Source organism: Falco biarmicus, chromosome 2 (genome assembly GCF_023638135.1).
Source record: "Falco biarmicus isolate bFalBia1 chromosome 2, bFalBia1.pri, whole genome shotgun sequence".
NCBI classification, from domain to species: Eukaryota; Metazoa; Chordata; class Aves; order Falconiformes; family Falconidae; genus Falco; species Falco biarmicus.
Genome location: NC_079289.1, coordinates 80,953,119 through 80,968,875, shown reverse-complemented (window position 1 = coordinate 80,968,875; position 15,757 = coordinate 80,953,119). Strand labels below are relative to the sequence as shown.

General features: G+C 45.0%; 1 protein-coding gene across 1 annotated transcript; it reads left to right on the top strand.

The window, feature by feature from the left end:
- The first annotated feature begins 1,096 nt into the window (after nt 1-1,096).
- ICOSLG (inducible T cell costimulator ligand) lies at nt 1,097-15,757 on the top strand. Its single transcript, XM_056329010.1, has 7 exons — nt 1,097-1,319; nt 4,450-4,490; nt 6,451-6,813; nt 7,308-7,592; nt 9,133-9,309; nt 10,375-10,410; nt 13,105-15,757. The coding sequence occupies exons 1-7, from the start codon at nt 1,306-1,308 to the stop codon at nt 13,113-13,115; spliced, it is 927 nt and encodes a 308-aa protein (XP_056184985.1). The 5' UTR covers nt 1,097-1,305; the 3' UTR covers nt 13,116-15,757.

Sequence of the window (15,757 nt, the reverse complement as noted above, 5' to 3'; positions counted from 1 at the left end):
ATCAGGAAGTATTTCAGTGAAAGATGTGACTCGGCTGCTGCCAACATGTTCTGATTCAACTGTAATTCCACAGGAATGTTTATCTTCCTTGAAGTTTAGTGTAAATTTAAGTCTGCCCTCCCAAACTGCTGATTTGCAGCCATGTATCAGCAATACACAGAGAGGCTGAAGTAACATTGGTTTTAAGACTCCAAAACGAGAGCCCGCTGCCTGGCAGTGGAAACACCATCGGGACTTGCAGGTCTTGCACAACCCTGGAGTTTCTTATTCATCATGGACAAATTGGCATTCCCAGGGTGACTCAGAACTAAGACCAAATAAAACATTAACGTATCAATCGTTTTTTAATGACTGTCACTGCAGCGTGGCAGTGACGGCTTTGTGGTGCTCTCGGTGCTGGCAATGTTCATGCTGGCAAAGGAATCCCAGCTGGATTGAGGTGCCTGACAGTGAACAAACCAAACACAGCCACTGACGGGGAACCAGTAACAAAGCTGCCGGTGAGCACGAACCACAGCTTTCAAGTAGCCAGCTACTGCTACAACACCCCTCACCAACGCAGCTCTGTCAGAACCTTTGTCTCCTACGTCTTCAGGTGTGGTCGTGCACATATGGAATCACATTTAGGGTTTTTTACTATATTATGCAATTGCAAACCCAATGTCTTTTTGCAACACTCCTCCAGAAGCAGAGCCCCCGGTTTCCTGGCTGGCTTTGCACAGACCCCTGCCCATCCGCGCAGACCCCAAGCAGGGCCTCGCAGGGCCAACAAGGTGCTGCTGCCCCCGGCACCACCGCAAAAGCCGGTGCCTCGCACTGACTCCCCAGGTACCCAGCAGCGCCCAGAGCCTGCGGTGAGGGGCGCCCCGCCTGAGCGGCGCCGGCAGCCTCCCGGCGGGGGCACGGCTTGGGGGGGGCGGGGGGGAGCGCTGCCGGCTGCCCCCGGCGGGGCTGTGGGAAGGGTCAGCGGGGATGGGCGGGTTCTGGGACCCCCGCAGGCCGCGGCAGGGCTCTCTCGGAGCATAGCGCCGGGGCGCGGGGCCGAAGCGGGGCTGGGGCCGGGTGGCGGGGCGCCCCGTCTGCACGGTGCCCGGTGGCGGGGCTGGCCGCGCACGGAAGGCGGAAATCCCCGGCGGGCGGCGTGGGAGGGAAAAGGGGAACGGCCTGAACCGGGCGGCTGTCAGATCGGCTCAGCTCGGCACTGCACGGCACGGCACAGCACTGCACGGCTCGGCTCGGCACAGCTCGGCACTGCACGGCTCGGTTCGGCTCGGCCCGGCAGCCACCCCCTCCCCCGCCGCTGCGATGGAGCCGCGAGGGTGAGTGGGGGCCGCTGGCTCGGGGCTGCGTGGCGCGCCACTGCCCCCCACCCCTTAGCAAACCCCGAGTGTCATTGCAACGCAGCGGGCAGAAGTTGTTCTGGCGGGGGTGGGCTTCCTACATGGAGACGGGGACGAGGGGCCGCACGGGGTCCCCTCCCGCACCCGGGACAGCGGTGGAGGTGGCCGGCGGCAGCTCCCGTGGGCGCCCGTACCGCGGGGGGTTCGGCCGGGGAGCGACCCGGCGCGGCCGCTCAGCGCCGGCGGGGCCCCGCCTGCCCGTGCTCCGCCAGCGAAGGCTGCGGGCAATTAGCTGGTGTTTTCAGGAGCCTTTTTGCCCAAAGATGCGAGAAGGCAAGCAGGCCCACCCCGTTTATTGCCCGGATTAGTACTGCCTTGCAGTAGGCGTTAGAAAAGCTTCACGGATAACTTGTTTAGGTGCAAGAAGAGCGATATCGCTGCAAGGTCAGGGGATAAAACAAATCTTAACAGTGGAGAAAAAGCCCCGAAGTTGTTACTGCAAGCGTCGGGATGTCTTTTCTCTGGCTAGTTTGCTCCAGAACAGCAGCATCCCTTGATTCTAAATAAATACTGCATGAAAAAGTTGAGGTGCTGGTACAAACAGTAATCTCACTAAATAAGAATGTATGAAAGAAGAAATGCAACTTTCTCCGGTTTCACAGGGCATTTTAGAAAATGTATAGAATGGGAAGGTTGGGAAAGAATTGAAAAAGAAAAAAAAATCATTTTTTATTAAAAAATAAAAGGGACACAGGGAGAACTAATAAACTAAGGCAGCTACACCTGCACTTAGTGGCGCTCACTGCTAGCATGATAGGCACAGGGGCTGAGTGCAGATTTGGGGCAAAAGCGTTTCTCCCTTTTTTCAACAGGAGCTTGGCATTAAAGCTGTTCCAGGGGGACATGGTGCATTGGCAGTGCCCCCACATTACCACAGCTGCAACCTCCTCTAAGTTAAGAGGATGATTATCTCTAGATCTGTCCAACCTTGACTGTGACATCATTTATTAAAAGAAGAAATCAAGACCTGCTTTGTGTACATACTTTAGAGAATCAGTTCTGGCTGACTGTCTAAATATTTGTTGGCAACAGCGAATGCCTGCCATAGGGAAATTCCCTAAAACGTCCCATAAAGATCAGTTGATTGAAGTTCTCCATTTAATTCAAATTACTTGCTATAGCCATAGTATCTAACTTGGGCGGGAAGAAATCAAACCCACAGCCACAGGATTAAGAAAGATTAAGAACTACATGAAGGTGAGCTTGTCAAGACAGACCTCTACAAGCTTGGCACAAAAGCAATGGCTCCTGCACAGTATAAAAAACCAACAGAAAGACAAGACAATGTGCAAAAGCCAACAAAAGTCACTGCCAGTGAGAGAGCAGAGCCGAGCCACTTCCCTGGAGTGTCCAGGTACACTTACTTTAGAAAATCTGCAGTCAGCCCTGAAGTAAGTTTTCGAGCAGAAATGTTCTGAGCTTCCACTTAAACTTTTGAAACCTCATCTATGAAACCATTTCAAAGGACACAGAAAAGGAAAATAAAGTGTTTTCTTCATGTAAAAGTAATACAGTACAGACTGACTCTTCCCTAAACTTTCTCAATCTTGTTCTCTGGAGACGGGGCTTCAAGTGGAGGTAGATTTTGTGTCAGGAATGTCCTCTGCTTTCTCTATGGGAAGCCAAATATATTTGGGAAGATCGTAATTTTCTTGGGGGCAGGTGGGAGACCCAAGTTCTGCCCAGACAGCTGTTGGGAGTAAAGCTGGGCAGAAGTGATGCTGTGCCTGGGAAGTGGTGGACGAGTCCTGATGCTCAGCTGGACAAAAGGGTGGGAACTGTGGGGAAAGGGCAGGAGGCCTGGAAGAGAGAGGGGATGTTTTAAAGTACAGCTGATGGGAAAAGCAAGGTGAGAAATGGCTGCTGGGGGAGTGAGCTTAGGTTGGGGCTTGGAGGGAGGAGGGTCAGGCAGGGCAGAGCTGGTTTGGAGGGAAGGCAGCAAACAGTCTAGGTGGGAGACCTTGGAGCTTGCTCCTGGGTGGACATGGGCTGCTGTGGGCAGGTCTCCCCATTGTCTCAGCCCTTGGCTCAGTGTTGGACCTGGCTGATGGTTGAGAACAACTGGGGAAGGGCACCAGAGTACTGTGGCCTCAGTCTTGCTTGCAAAAGTGAGCTGGGGCCACTGGGGATGCTCGTGCCCCTCTGTCCAGCCTTATTGCACCTGCAGCAATATCAAAGTGGGCAACTGCAGCCGCACAGCTCTCATTCCAAAACTTTCCCAGCATCTTCCTTTCCTTTCCCTTCCCACAGCGGCTTGGAGGAAGGAGAGCACAATGTATAGCTAGGCGTGGTGGTGAAAGGCTATTTTAAAGTAACTCTTAGGAAAGTGCTGCACATTTATCTTTTGTAAAGTGCTAGGAGATGAGAGGTAAATTGCCTGGACTTTATAAATAGGTTAAACTGGCTTTTCCTATAGCATCCAGCAGGTGTAACTTCCTTGGGAAACTCCTGCATAAATATGCCCCTCTGGAGTAATCCAACATGCGGAATTCTTTACAGCAAAACCTTTGTACAGCTCCCTGCTATCAGCACGTTTCCTGTTTACGCATTTTTACCGAGTGCACAAACTGGTGGTCAGCGTGGTCAGCTGCTTGGTGTCTCCTAACCAGATAAAACTGTAACCACTGAGTTTCAGCAAAACGGTAGGATGCAGGGCTTTTGACCTGGATTTAGACCTGTGCAGCCACTCCCCTTCCCAGTGATACAAGTAGCCCTCAGGGCCTATATATCCAGTAAGTCTATACGGTTTGTTTTTCACAAGAAAGACAGGCACAACACCAGCTTCATGCCCTCTGCTCCGATTCCAGTATTAGTGCATCTCACTGCTATTCGTGGCCTTGGCCACCCACCCACAGAGTTATGTCATTTGAGCAGAAGTTTTGCAGCTGTCAAAAATGCAAATACTGAATAGGACATTACATAGTAGTAGCACCTAATTTACCTACTTCTGCTACTATACTAAATCAATCAATATTAGGTTTATTGCTTATTTAAACAACAGAGACACTAAAGTCAAACATGTAACACTCTTGTTTGCTTTTTGTTTTAGCTACGGATTTCTGTTACTGCTCCTCCATATCCTGAGACCTGGTAAGTTCAGAACGCTTCATCTCAAAATGAGCTGCACTCTTTTCAATATTTTTGACTAAATACACAAAGTAGTTGTAATATATACCATATAAACATCTATGTGTTTTCAGCAAGACACTTAAGAATTCCTCAGTGTGAAATCTTTCTCTGACATGCATCAAGGAAAGAAGTATCTACCAGTTTCCGTACGGAGAATAGCAAGGGAACTTACAGATGTTCTTGCTCAGATTGCTCTGCTTGCTTCGCAGACATCCCTGCATATTTATGCCTGCCAACAAAAGGCCTTAGAAGTGTGGTAATAAGGGCTGTTGATAAGCAGATCTAACATGCCTGGATAAAGTCCATACTCATATTAGAACTAGAATTATACATCACGGTATCGAGTACCCAGCATTAGCAAGTCTTTTACTACAGTTCAAAAAATGCCTTTCAAAACAAAGGTAAAGTAAATGATATCGCTAGGTGATAGTTAAGCATTTTCAGAGCTCTCTCTTGTTCTTACTCAATCACTGAGAAGGACCTCAACAAAGTCACCAAGGAAACTTCCTGGCCCCAAAATCAGGACAAACTGTACAGATAAAGCCTTAATAGATGCCGGCTGGCCTGTTCCTCAAGAATACCAGTGATGGAGGTGCCCCTGTCTTCCCAGGGCATCAATTTCCCTGCTGCTACAAGGGCTTTCCCAAAATCTAGGCTGCATCACCCTTGTTGCGGTTCAAGCCCATTACTTCTTGTCTCACCCAGCAGAGGATAAGGGTCTGGAGAGCATATTGCCTTCCTTTTTGCAAGTACTTCATTTGCTTCAGTGGTGTTTTTAAGCCAGGGTGCGCAACTCAGACATGTAGATAAACTATTTCTCATTCCAGCACACCAACACAAAGACATGTTCCCCTTGGACATTGGAGCCTCCCTCCCACCTCACCATGCACTGTTGCCAGATTTCCAAACCCTCACTCCTGTCATCTTTTTTTCCCTAATTCACCCACCCACATAATCCCTTCCCCCAGCTGTAATCAATCCCATCCAACCCCATGCCCGACGCCCTCTCACCCCCCAGCCCAACATTTACAATGTGCACACTGCTTTGGTCTCAGTAACCAGTTGCACCAGAGAGGTTTCAGCTGCTGGGGTGGAGGAGAGGTGGTGCATCCTCATCTGCAGGGAGGCTGCAGTCAGAGCTGCCCTGGCCCTTTCAGACTTGCTGACCTGCGCTTTCTGCATCCCTTTGCAGCCTGCTCATGCCTTCTATCTTGCTCGCCAGGAGGATAGGCTGCTGTTCTCATGTCTGGAGACCAGGAAAAGTGCCCTGAAAGCCAGACACTGTACTGGCCTACTTAAAGTGGCTGTGAGAAGTTGTAAATGTTTAATTAATGGAGGTACCTGGGCACGCTGGTTTGCCAGCTAGGTATATTTGTTGAGAGGGTGACACCAATGGTGGCAATAAAATGTGATTGCTATGACATGCCCACTTTGAGAACCACTATTTACTCCCCTTTCAAATTTGGGGGAATCTCACAATAATGGTAGCACTCTTTTTCTTATCGGTGTTTCCACTTCTTGTGATTTACCTGGTGTTATCTGGCATTTTTCCAAATAAAAATAAAAGTGATTATTAAAGCATTAGGACTTGAATATGTGCCTACAGTCAGTCCCAGTCAGTGGGCAAAGTCAAACATGCAGGTATCCCTGGGTCTGGGAATGCTTTGACCAGTTGGCCCTTGGAAAAAGAAATAATCAGAAGGCTTTATAGTGAAAAAGATCCCTTTGGAAAATAAACAAACAACAGACATGGAGGGAATTAGCCACTGGCAAGTCAGGAGGTAGGCATGCCTATGAAGTGAGCGTGCTTACCTGCATCTTATGAATACTAATACTGGAGTCCACATGAGGTAGAATGTACTTGAAAATAATGACATTTTCCCCACATAACCTCCCTTTTTTCTCTATTTTAATCTTGCAGTTATTGCACTGGAGGAGACGATCATAGTCAGTAAACTTGGAGACAATGCTACACTGAGTTGCATTTATCGAGGAAGAGAACTGCACTTAAAAAATCTACGGGTATATTGGCAAATAGCTGATGATCAAGAAGAGTGTTCAGTTGTTCATGCACTGATCTCTGGTCAAGACAATGAAAGTGAACAGTGTATTCACTTTAAAAACAGGACTCAGTTATTCTGGGATGGATTGGAAAACGGCGATTTTTCTCTGCTATTACTAAATGTCAGCCAGAGTGATGAACGTACATACAAATGTGTAGTACTGCAGAAAACTGAATATACCAGAGTGATTCACCAGGCGAAAGTGGTTCTCAGTTTGGCAGGTAAGAACTTGTATCACTTGCACATATTTGCCCACATCCTCATTCCAGCTCTCCAGGTCCATCCATTTCAATATTAGATATAAGCATACCCTTACCTTTAGAACATATTTCAGCCCTATTCTGAAATGAAGTCTGCTTAATTTAAGTGTTACAGACAGGGAATCTAAAACTGGAAGAATACCTGTAGCAGCTGTTTATCCAGCGTGGGGTGTTTTTTTCATCTTGGTTTTCCTTAGTATAAGGGCTTTTGCACATGACTGGGTGACAGCAGCTTAAGAATTTGCTTTCTTCCTTTGGGTTTGTCTTCAGCTTTCTGCCCTTCCAGTAATTTTCTCAGTTCTCTGGCTTATATACCAAACCTGCAGGTGTTTCCCTCTCAGGTCATAAGGGTCATGTGAAACCCAGAACTTCTGCTTCAGAACCTACACCAAAATTTTGTCTTTTCAATACATTTCAACATATCAATGACTACTTCTTTTTCTCTTGCTGTCCAGCTAGTTATAGCCAACCAATACTCAGCGGACCGATAAGAAACAGTGACAGCACTGGAGAGGAGGTGACTTTCAGCTGCAAGTCTGGCAATGGATACCCAGAGCCCAATGTATATTGGATAAACAAAACAGATAACAGCCACCTGCTTCCATCAGAGCTAAAGATCATACCCCATGCCGATGGCACTTACAGTGTTTTTAGCACGCTGAAGGTTAAAGCCACTTCTAACATGCAAATAGAGTGCTCCATAGAAAATAAAATACTGCGGGAAAATCTGTCAGCCAACTGTAAGTCCCTTCATGCTACTTCATGTTTTCTAGATAGCAGGAATATCAAGCAGTGCGTCTCTGTAGATACGCGCTAACGAGGCGTACTCATTAATTCAAAATTAGTTTGAAAAAATACTGAGAAGGGCTCAGGTTTTGTTTCAAGCTAGTTATGCTTAGCCATGGACTTTATGTTTACTTCTCCCACATTGAACACCCCATCAAGTGTGTTATGACAATGGCCCTGAGAAGCTTTTGCAGCCAAGACAGTGACTGGGCTTTACCCTTTGGTTCCTCAGGAACGTGATGACTTGGGGAGTCAGGTTATTTTTCAGAGGGCACAGCAAATCCGTGATTCCTGAATCCCTAGCCAACTACTTTACAGCACTCGTTTGCTTTTTACTCTGCCTAGTTTCAAAGCTCTGTTTTCAGTCTCCAAAGTGAGTTTAATACAGTGTGCTATTTAAAGTAGACCTGTAGCAAATGGCTAACATTAGCCCAAATAGAACAAATCACCTGACAGCAGAAGTATAATACGTTATTTATTGCTGATGAGTGATCAATAGTAAAAACAAGTATTTAGCTACTCAACTGTTCACAAAAACAGAGAGATGTTAAAAAAAAAATCTATAAAGAAAGTTATACCTATAGTACCAACAGTGGATTTCGTTATTTCAAAAAAAGCTGTGTAGAGAAGCTATCTGGAGTGGCAGAGCTTACCTGGAGGAGACTGTTCCATTTCATTGCTCTTCCTGGTCCTGCCTTCTGCCACACCTTTCTCTTGTAGGTTTCTGCACCCTGGTACAAGGAGGTTTGATTGTTTGCGTAACTAGCTGGATAGCCACAGTTTACCTGAACATGCCAAGGACTCACACTCTGGACTTAATGGCAGTGATCCCACAAACATAGCCAAAGGATGTAAACTGCTTCCAGGAACAAAAATTGTGTGCACAATCAAAAGTTGCACAGTAAAGTGTTTATATGATAGCATACCCTTGCTGCCATCCCAAATTAAAGGAAAACTAAGTAACTTTGTCATTGGTTTCCTAATGGCTTTTCTGTCTTATTGTATTCTGGGGGAAAAAAGACCTTCATCTTACTATTTTTTGTTGGTTTCTAAAAGCCTACCACACTTGAAATAGAGATGTGATTTGAAAGCTTCAGTTTGCAGCAATCGGTGGAAATTCATCAGTAACTCCAGAGAAACAGGTTTTCACCCAGTTTTCTGAATACTATCAGATTTACATTATACATACTGTATAGATTTATTTTCAACTTAGTCTAGATACAAGCTCAAACATAGAGTCTTGCAAGGCTGTGAAAGAGGGATATGTGCAGTATGATGACAGGGAGGAGTAAGCTGGCATTGTATTATTAGACAGTGTAAGCTGGAGATGTGCCTGACTCAGAAGAAATACCACCAGCGTTACAGTGATATGAGTAGAGCAAGTATTTAGTCCTTCAGAATGTTCTTTGTGCATGTAAAATATGGTCAAATATTTGCCTGGCATGAAATGTGAAAATTTACACTTTACTACGCCCTTTTTCTATTTCATTCTAGACACACAGCAGATGCAAAGCAATGGTTCTAGCACAGAAAGTCACAAAACCCTGGAAAAAAATGGACGAGGTGCTCAAGCAGCTTGCATCATTTCCATCGTCATTGGAATAGGTCTTCTAGTTGGTTTAACCTGCTGGCTGTGGAGACGGAGGTCCTTTAAGCTACTGTCCTACACAGGTAATGAGGTCTTTCATTTGCATGACCAAACCTAGTTCGTTGCTAGAAGGTACGAGTAAGCTGCCTGCACAAAACAGCAGGAAATCGTGCTGTTATCAAAAACCTGGGGTGCCCTGGAGAGGACATGTAGTGCCCCAGAACATGTTATTCTTTATGGTTTTCTGCTATTGTGTCTGAGCCTCACAGAAGTTAACTGCTGGATGCAGGAGTAACTCTGACTTTGTACCTGTTCAGGCCATAGTTTCTCAGCTGCGATCCCTGCAGGCAGTTTCTGGACAGATGCAGGCGATGGTCTTCCATGGAACAGGACTGGAGTCAGTACCTTGCTATGCTTAGCAGAATCCAAAGCAGAAATCAGAGAATAAATCAGTCCTGAGAACGTTATAGTCACTGGCCAGATAACTAAGGGATCAACATCCCTGGCATCAAGCAGCTTTCTATGAGTTAGAAATAAAACATGTCTCACTGTCACTCCATGTTATACATGTGTATCCTTGTATTGCTGTATTTGACCACGTGCAGAACTCTTCAGTGCTTGGCATGACAGTAGAAAAGGTGGCTCTAAAAGACATCCTGTGAACCAGACTGAATGTGGTGATACATCTGAGTACCTACTGTAAGCCACTTTGCAGGTGCACAAGAGCTAACATATACGGAAAGGCAGCGGGGGCAACCACACTTTCCACGCTCTCAATCCATGCCCTCTTCGTCATATCTAGCCAGCCCAGGTGCATCAGAACATATCAGGAGAAAGCAGGGTAGTGATCTTGCCCGGCATGTGCAGCAGCTGTGCTAGGAGCCGTGTCCTCCCTTCAGAAACAACTCAAGAGTGGTGCAGGACTCTGTCCAAAAACATGGAGCAGGGCTGTTGATCCAAGCCCAAAATCTATCCTTGCTGGAATGGTGACCTAAGTTGTAAGCAAATAGAGTATGTACTGCATTTTGCTGTCCAAAGAGCATTTAACACATTGAACCCTCAACTCTGCTGAATGTTATTAATCCTGTCTGGCTAAAGACTATAGTTACCTATGCTATATGCTTAAAACAGTGCATTTGTTTCAACAGATGTCCAAACAAATGAAGACAAAGGAGGACTCAACTGTAAGTATTAAAATATGGATTACTGCATTTGACTCAAGAGTGACTTAACTTCATAGCTGCAATACTCAGGTCCAGCACAAAGCCTTTGGATTATACTTGCTGCATGTTGCAAACTCAAGCACGTAAAGCCATAGCCTTACTTCTGTCAGCCCTTTCCCTGAGCTCTCCAAGTGTTGCAAAAGGCAGCCTGAGGGGTTTGATTCCCAGAAGTTCCTTCCACAGTTCAGGCTAAAGGACATAACTAATCAACAGGGGACACACACAGGCTGAAGCCACCCTCCTCTCCTGTTGTACAGCTACACTGAAGCTCCTGTTGTCCTCAAGACAGAGCCAAACTTGGAAAATCTGTTTTAAATGCTGATTTTCAAGTCTGAACAACACAGACCATTTATCACTTCATATTATATCAGTGCCTATCACCAAGTGGTTGTTTCCTGCCTTTTTAAGCACTGCTTCCTAGGAGATCTTTAGCTGGAATGCAGGAACATCATTTGCTTCATATTTATGAACCTGAGCCTATATACACCCAATTAAAAAAAAGTATATATTAAGTGGTCTCCTTTCCTAGGGAAAAAAAATGCAGTTCAGACCTTCAACATGTTCATACTTTTTATAAGCAAGAATGCAGTATTGCAGGCCAGCTAGTTCACAAATTCATTTTTCATTTATAGTGGGGGAAAAATAAAAATGGGGCAAAAAATCCAAGACAAATTTGGAAAAACAAACTCAGCACAGGGGACTTGCAAGAGTACAGAGAGGATGAAATATCTGCCTATTTTATATCTTACTTGATAGTTTCTACTGAAGCAAATAACTGTTGCCTGGGTGTCTCTGCAGAACAGGCAGAAAATACTGTGTTTTCACCAAAACTGTAATAGTTAAAGCAGTTTGCCATAGCAGATGCTGTGCATGTACCCAATTCGTATAATCAAGCAAATCAAGCAGAAGCAAATTAGCCCTTAAATTTAAAAACAATATCTGGAACTTCTTTGGTGGTCATGCAAACTGGGTTAATGGTCAGTTTTTTTCCAGACCCATCACGTAACCCCAGCCTGATCCCCAACATTTGTGTTTGCTAAACATCAACAAACGTTACACTGTTTCCTGTAGAGCATAATGTAGAAAGGAGGATGGAATTTCTCCTTAAAGGACATTTTCCTTTTCCAGTTCCTGTGAGCTGCATTAACGTAACACAAGCCGTTCGTTTAAGGTCAGGTTTTTCTTCCTCAGCCTTACTTATACCAGCTCCCATTTGATTAGGTCCTGGGACTTAGCTCATAAGTAGAAAAACTTCTTTAACATAAATATGAGTAAATATTTATCTTATGTTGAAAACTGCTGTAGTGTGGTTTGTTCATTAACAACAAAACAAAGACACTAGCCTTCCAGACACTATCTGTGCTTTGTCATGTCTCCGCAGCGTTTGTGGAAGAGGAGGTGGGACAGCAGCTTTGGTGGTTTGCTGCTATTGGAAACTGTCCCACATCTGAGGGCTGTTTTCTGCCAAGAGAGCCATGTAAGCTGTGGAAGGCAGTGGCCTTCGGATGTCCCAATTTGAGGGCAACTTGGACCAACACCAGGGAAATAGGAATGATCTAAGGAATGTGATCTCTGATGAAACTGGTTGTTTGTTTAGGCTGGAGAAGACAAGGAATTCATAAGAGTCCTTAAAGAAGATGGGACAAATTAGTTATTGTCCTAACCCAGCAGACACAGCACTTAAGGCACAACAGGCTTAAGCAAAGGAGATTTAAGTTAGATGTTAGGAAGAAATGCCTTTCTGAGGGTAATGGGAGTTGAGCGCTGACACAGAGGGTTTGTGCAGGCTGCCAAGTCTCCCATCAGTCTCTCTATGGTTGCTGTTCTGTTTTTTCTTAATGAAAGAGGACACCAGCATCAGTCAGAAATTATTTAGAAATAGCTGGTACTACCTTAGGGCAAAAGATGGGCTTTTGGAGAAATTCTAGCCTAATTCAGTCATTGTTTGATATTTTCAAGCAAGTTGTGTGTGGTAGGTGGGGAGTGAGACACTGGAGGTGCACCCATGGGGACACAGCCACAGCATTTTGCTTTTCAAAAATGATGTAAATACATTTCTGCTTCTAGTGGTTTCACTTTACGAGGAAGGTCAAATTGTTCTACAGGGGGTGGAAAACCTGAATACTGCAAACCAAAAAGAGCCTACTGAGACTAGCTTTGCTGTTACAAAGAAAAAAGTTCTGGAAACTGAGAGGAAGGCAAGTTGCAAAGAAGAGTAACTTCGTCCTGGTGGGGTTAGTCTTTCCAGACAGAGATTACAGTCAGTGGGCAGGATGCTCCAGTGAGGAGAAATTCAGAGCTGGAGCAATTCTGAATTGCTCTCTGGAGGGATCCCTTCACTGAAGTAGTCTAAAACAAACCAAAGGTGACATTGACATCCCTTCACAAGGGAGGGGGACGTTAGCAGGAGAGCACTTTTTTGCATTTGCACAAAGAGAGGCATTTTCGATCTGTGGCACAAGGGCAGAGGGACCTCAGTGTCTCAGGTATCTAGGCAGAGGCAGGGCTTGACCCCAGGTGATCCTGTCTCAGCAGCATTAATACATCTTGGAGCTTGTTCCACTGGTTACATAGTAAAAACAACTCTAGGACATGATTACTTCTGGGGGATTTTTTTCTATTTTTTTCTAAAAAGAAGTTTGTTTGTTTTTACAGCACCTGTCTAAATGGGAAGTCTGGTAACAATTTGGGCAGCTGGAGATGTGTCAAGAGAAGCATCAACCCCTATCTCAGTGGCAGCATCGCTTGTAATACAAGTGACATATTTCTGCAGAGCGTGCGAAGAGAGATGGCAAAAAAAGCTTCTCCAACAGAAGAGAAAACAAAATGCACTGGATTTCTGTTCCAGCCACTGGCTGTGTCCACACAACAATTGTGTCACCGCACCAGCTAACCACTTTGGACAGTCCTCTGATATTCTGTCAGTGTGCTGAGCTCCTGCACTGGAGAAGGCAGCAAGCCTGGGACTTAGCTTCTCTGTGCCAGACCACTGACAGGTGGTGAGTGCCCAGTCTCTCCTCATCACCTTTGAGGACCTTTTTAGTAGCAGAAGCAACTGCATTTCAGGAATGTGCAAAGTTCTTGCTGTGTCTCTTTACACTGACAATGACTACTGAATATGAAGAAAGGCAGCTAAAAAACAAAAAAAAAGAAAGAAAACTGAAGGGCTCTCTACAAAGTGAGATTTGTGATCTTTTCCACCTTTTTCTCTCTACAGCACATCCTTTTATTGTCTGGTTTCACCAGCTGTGTGTTACTGTGTACAGAATTAGGTAGAATGTTTTGACCCAGTCCTCCAAAAGTGGGTGTTGCTCTGACAGGGTTAAACACTGAATGTGTTAATGTAAGGGAATGTGTGTTCTTTAAATGCACTTGATATCAGCATTTTGTTTTTTACCAAATATTCCACCAAAAAGGGGACTTCCACTTTTGACAGAAGCTGGTACGTACTGTGTGAAAGAGCAGGCTGTAGAAACCTGACCAATTAAAAATAGTGCTCTCTGCTATGTTAATGTTACCTGGACTTACCCTTTTCAGGATGGAACAAAACCTGTGGTTGAGCTCTGCTCAGTTCAGCTGGTCTTTATTTAAGCACTCCCCTGTGGCTTCCAGGGAGGATTTTAAACTGACATTTTTAAACTGAACCCCTCCTTGTGTCCCATCCCACCATCCACCCCCCAAAAAAAAGAAGGAAAGACAGACAGACAGGAAAGAGTGCAGACAATAGCACCGTGTTGTCTGTGAATGTCCAGGAAAGCCAAGTGCAGTTCCTTGTGCCAGTGCACGTGCCTTGCTGTTCCAGCCACGAGCCAGCCAAGAGAAACTGGTTGAAAATAGTAAACTTTGCTGATGGTATGAAGTTTTGAAGGAGGAGGAATCTATACTAGCTGTCTTGCCTAGGTGGGGCATTTTCCCCATCTTGTCATGGGGCACGGAGACCATGTTTAAACTGAGCCCTGGAGACACTTGGTTCCTGCACCAGTTGCTAAACTAAAATTCTACCATTTTTGTGAATAAGTTACAGCCTTACTTGTCCTAGCTCTGTGTGTGGGAGGCTCTCCAGTGTCTGAGGCAGGCCATTGATTTTTCATATCAAGATTAGCATTCATATCCATCAAGCGAAAAAAAAAAATGTTGTTGTCCTGTTGTCCCATTATGTGGACTCCAGAACCACTGGGCAATAGTACAGTTACGGGTTTGTTGCAGTGCCCTCAAGGAGGCTCTGAGTTGGGTACCTGCGCACCATCGCTACACCAGGATCTTGTGGGAGGGCTGCACAGGCTCAGCCTCCACGGCATTTAAAAGACGGGGCAGTTTAGCTCTCACTTGTTGCAGTCTAGGCTTACTCGCCAGTTTGAACAGGATAGGGAAGCTGTTTTAAAAACAAAAACAAACAGCCAAGCTGCAACAAAATAATTAAGCTCCTGCCTTCTGTTTAGATTTTAACTGTGTACAACTGTGGTTTTTTAGAAAGGTGTTGTATCTATTAATGTCAAAAAAGTATATTGCATATTTGCTAATCTTCAATGTCTGTGAAAAATACTCTGTTTTATTTATTAATTTCTCTTTTGTCCTCTGTTGCCTTCCAGTCTACAGCTGTAACATACCCTCTCAGGTAGGGTATTCAGCTCACAGCATTTGTTGGATAAGATTACTTAAGGTACCATCAGTTACTTTAAATGTCAGCCTTTCTTTGTCTTCTCTCATGTCCATTAATCTAGATGTTAGATTATTTTCTAAGTCCATATCTAGTCTTCAGTGAACCCTAAAGGGAACATGCTTGAAGAAAGCATGCAGACACCTTAAAAATGTGAACATCTGTGCAGATGTGAAGGTAACCATTTCCTAGTGGTTCAGTAAGTCATCCTGTGGACGTTTCCTTGCTATCTATCACATGAAGCTGTTTTGCGCATCCTCTTTGGTGCTGCTGTAACTGACAGAAGCCTTTCCTAAAAACAGTTTTCCACCTTTATATTCTGCAACTGCAAGAAGCTGTAACAGTTTAGAGATGCAAGAACTGAACCTAGCAGTTGCTTTGCAATATGTCGTTAAGCTAATTTAGACTGGTTGGATTTCCTTACTTCTGGGCTACTTCATGGTACCTAGAGAATAACATCTAAATGCAACAGCCTGCTCTTTCAGAATCCGTAGTTTCGGTTGGTTTAGGTTTCCAGCTATTTTTGGAGACAAGAAAATCCTAGATAGCAGTTGTTACCATTAAAAGGACTTAGAAATTTTGTAATGAGTTTGTCATCATATACCTGTTTATATTTTAAATAAAATCCATCTGGATGTTTGACTAAATCTG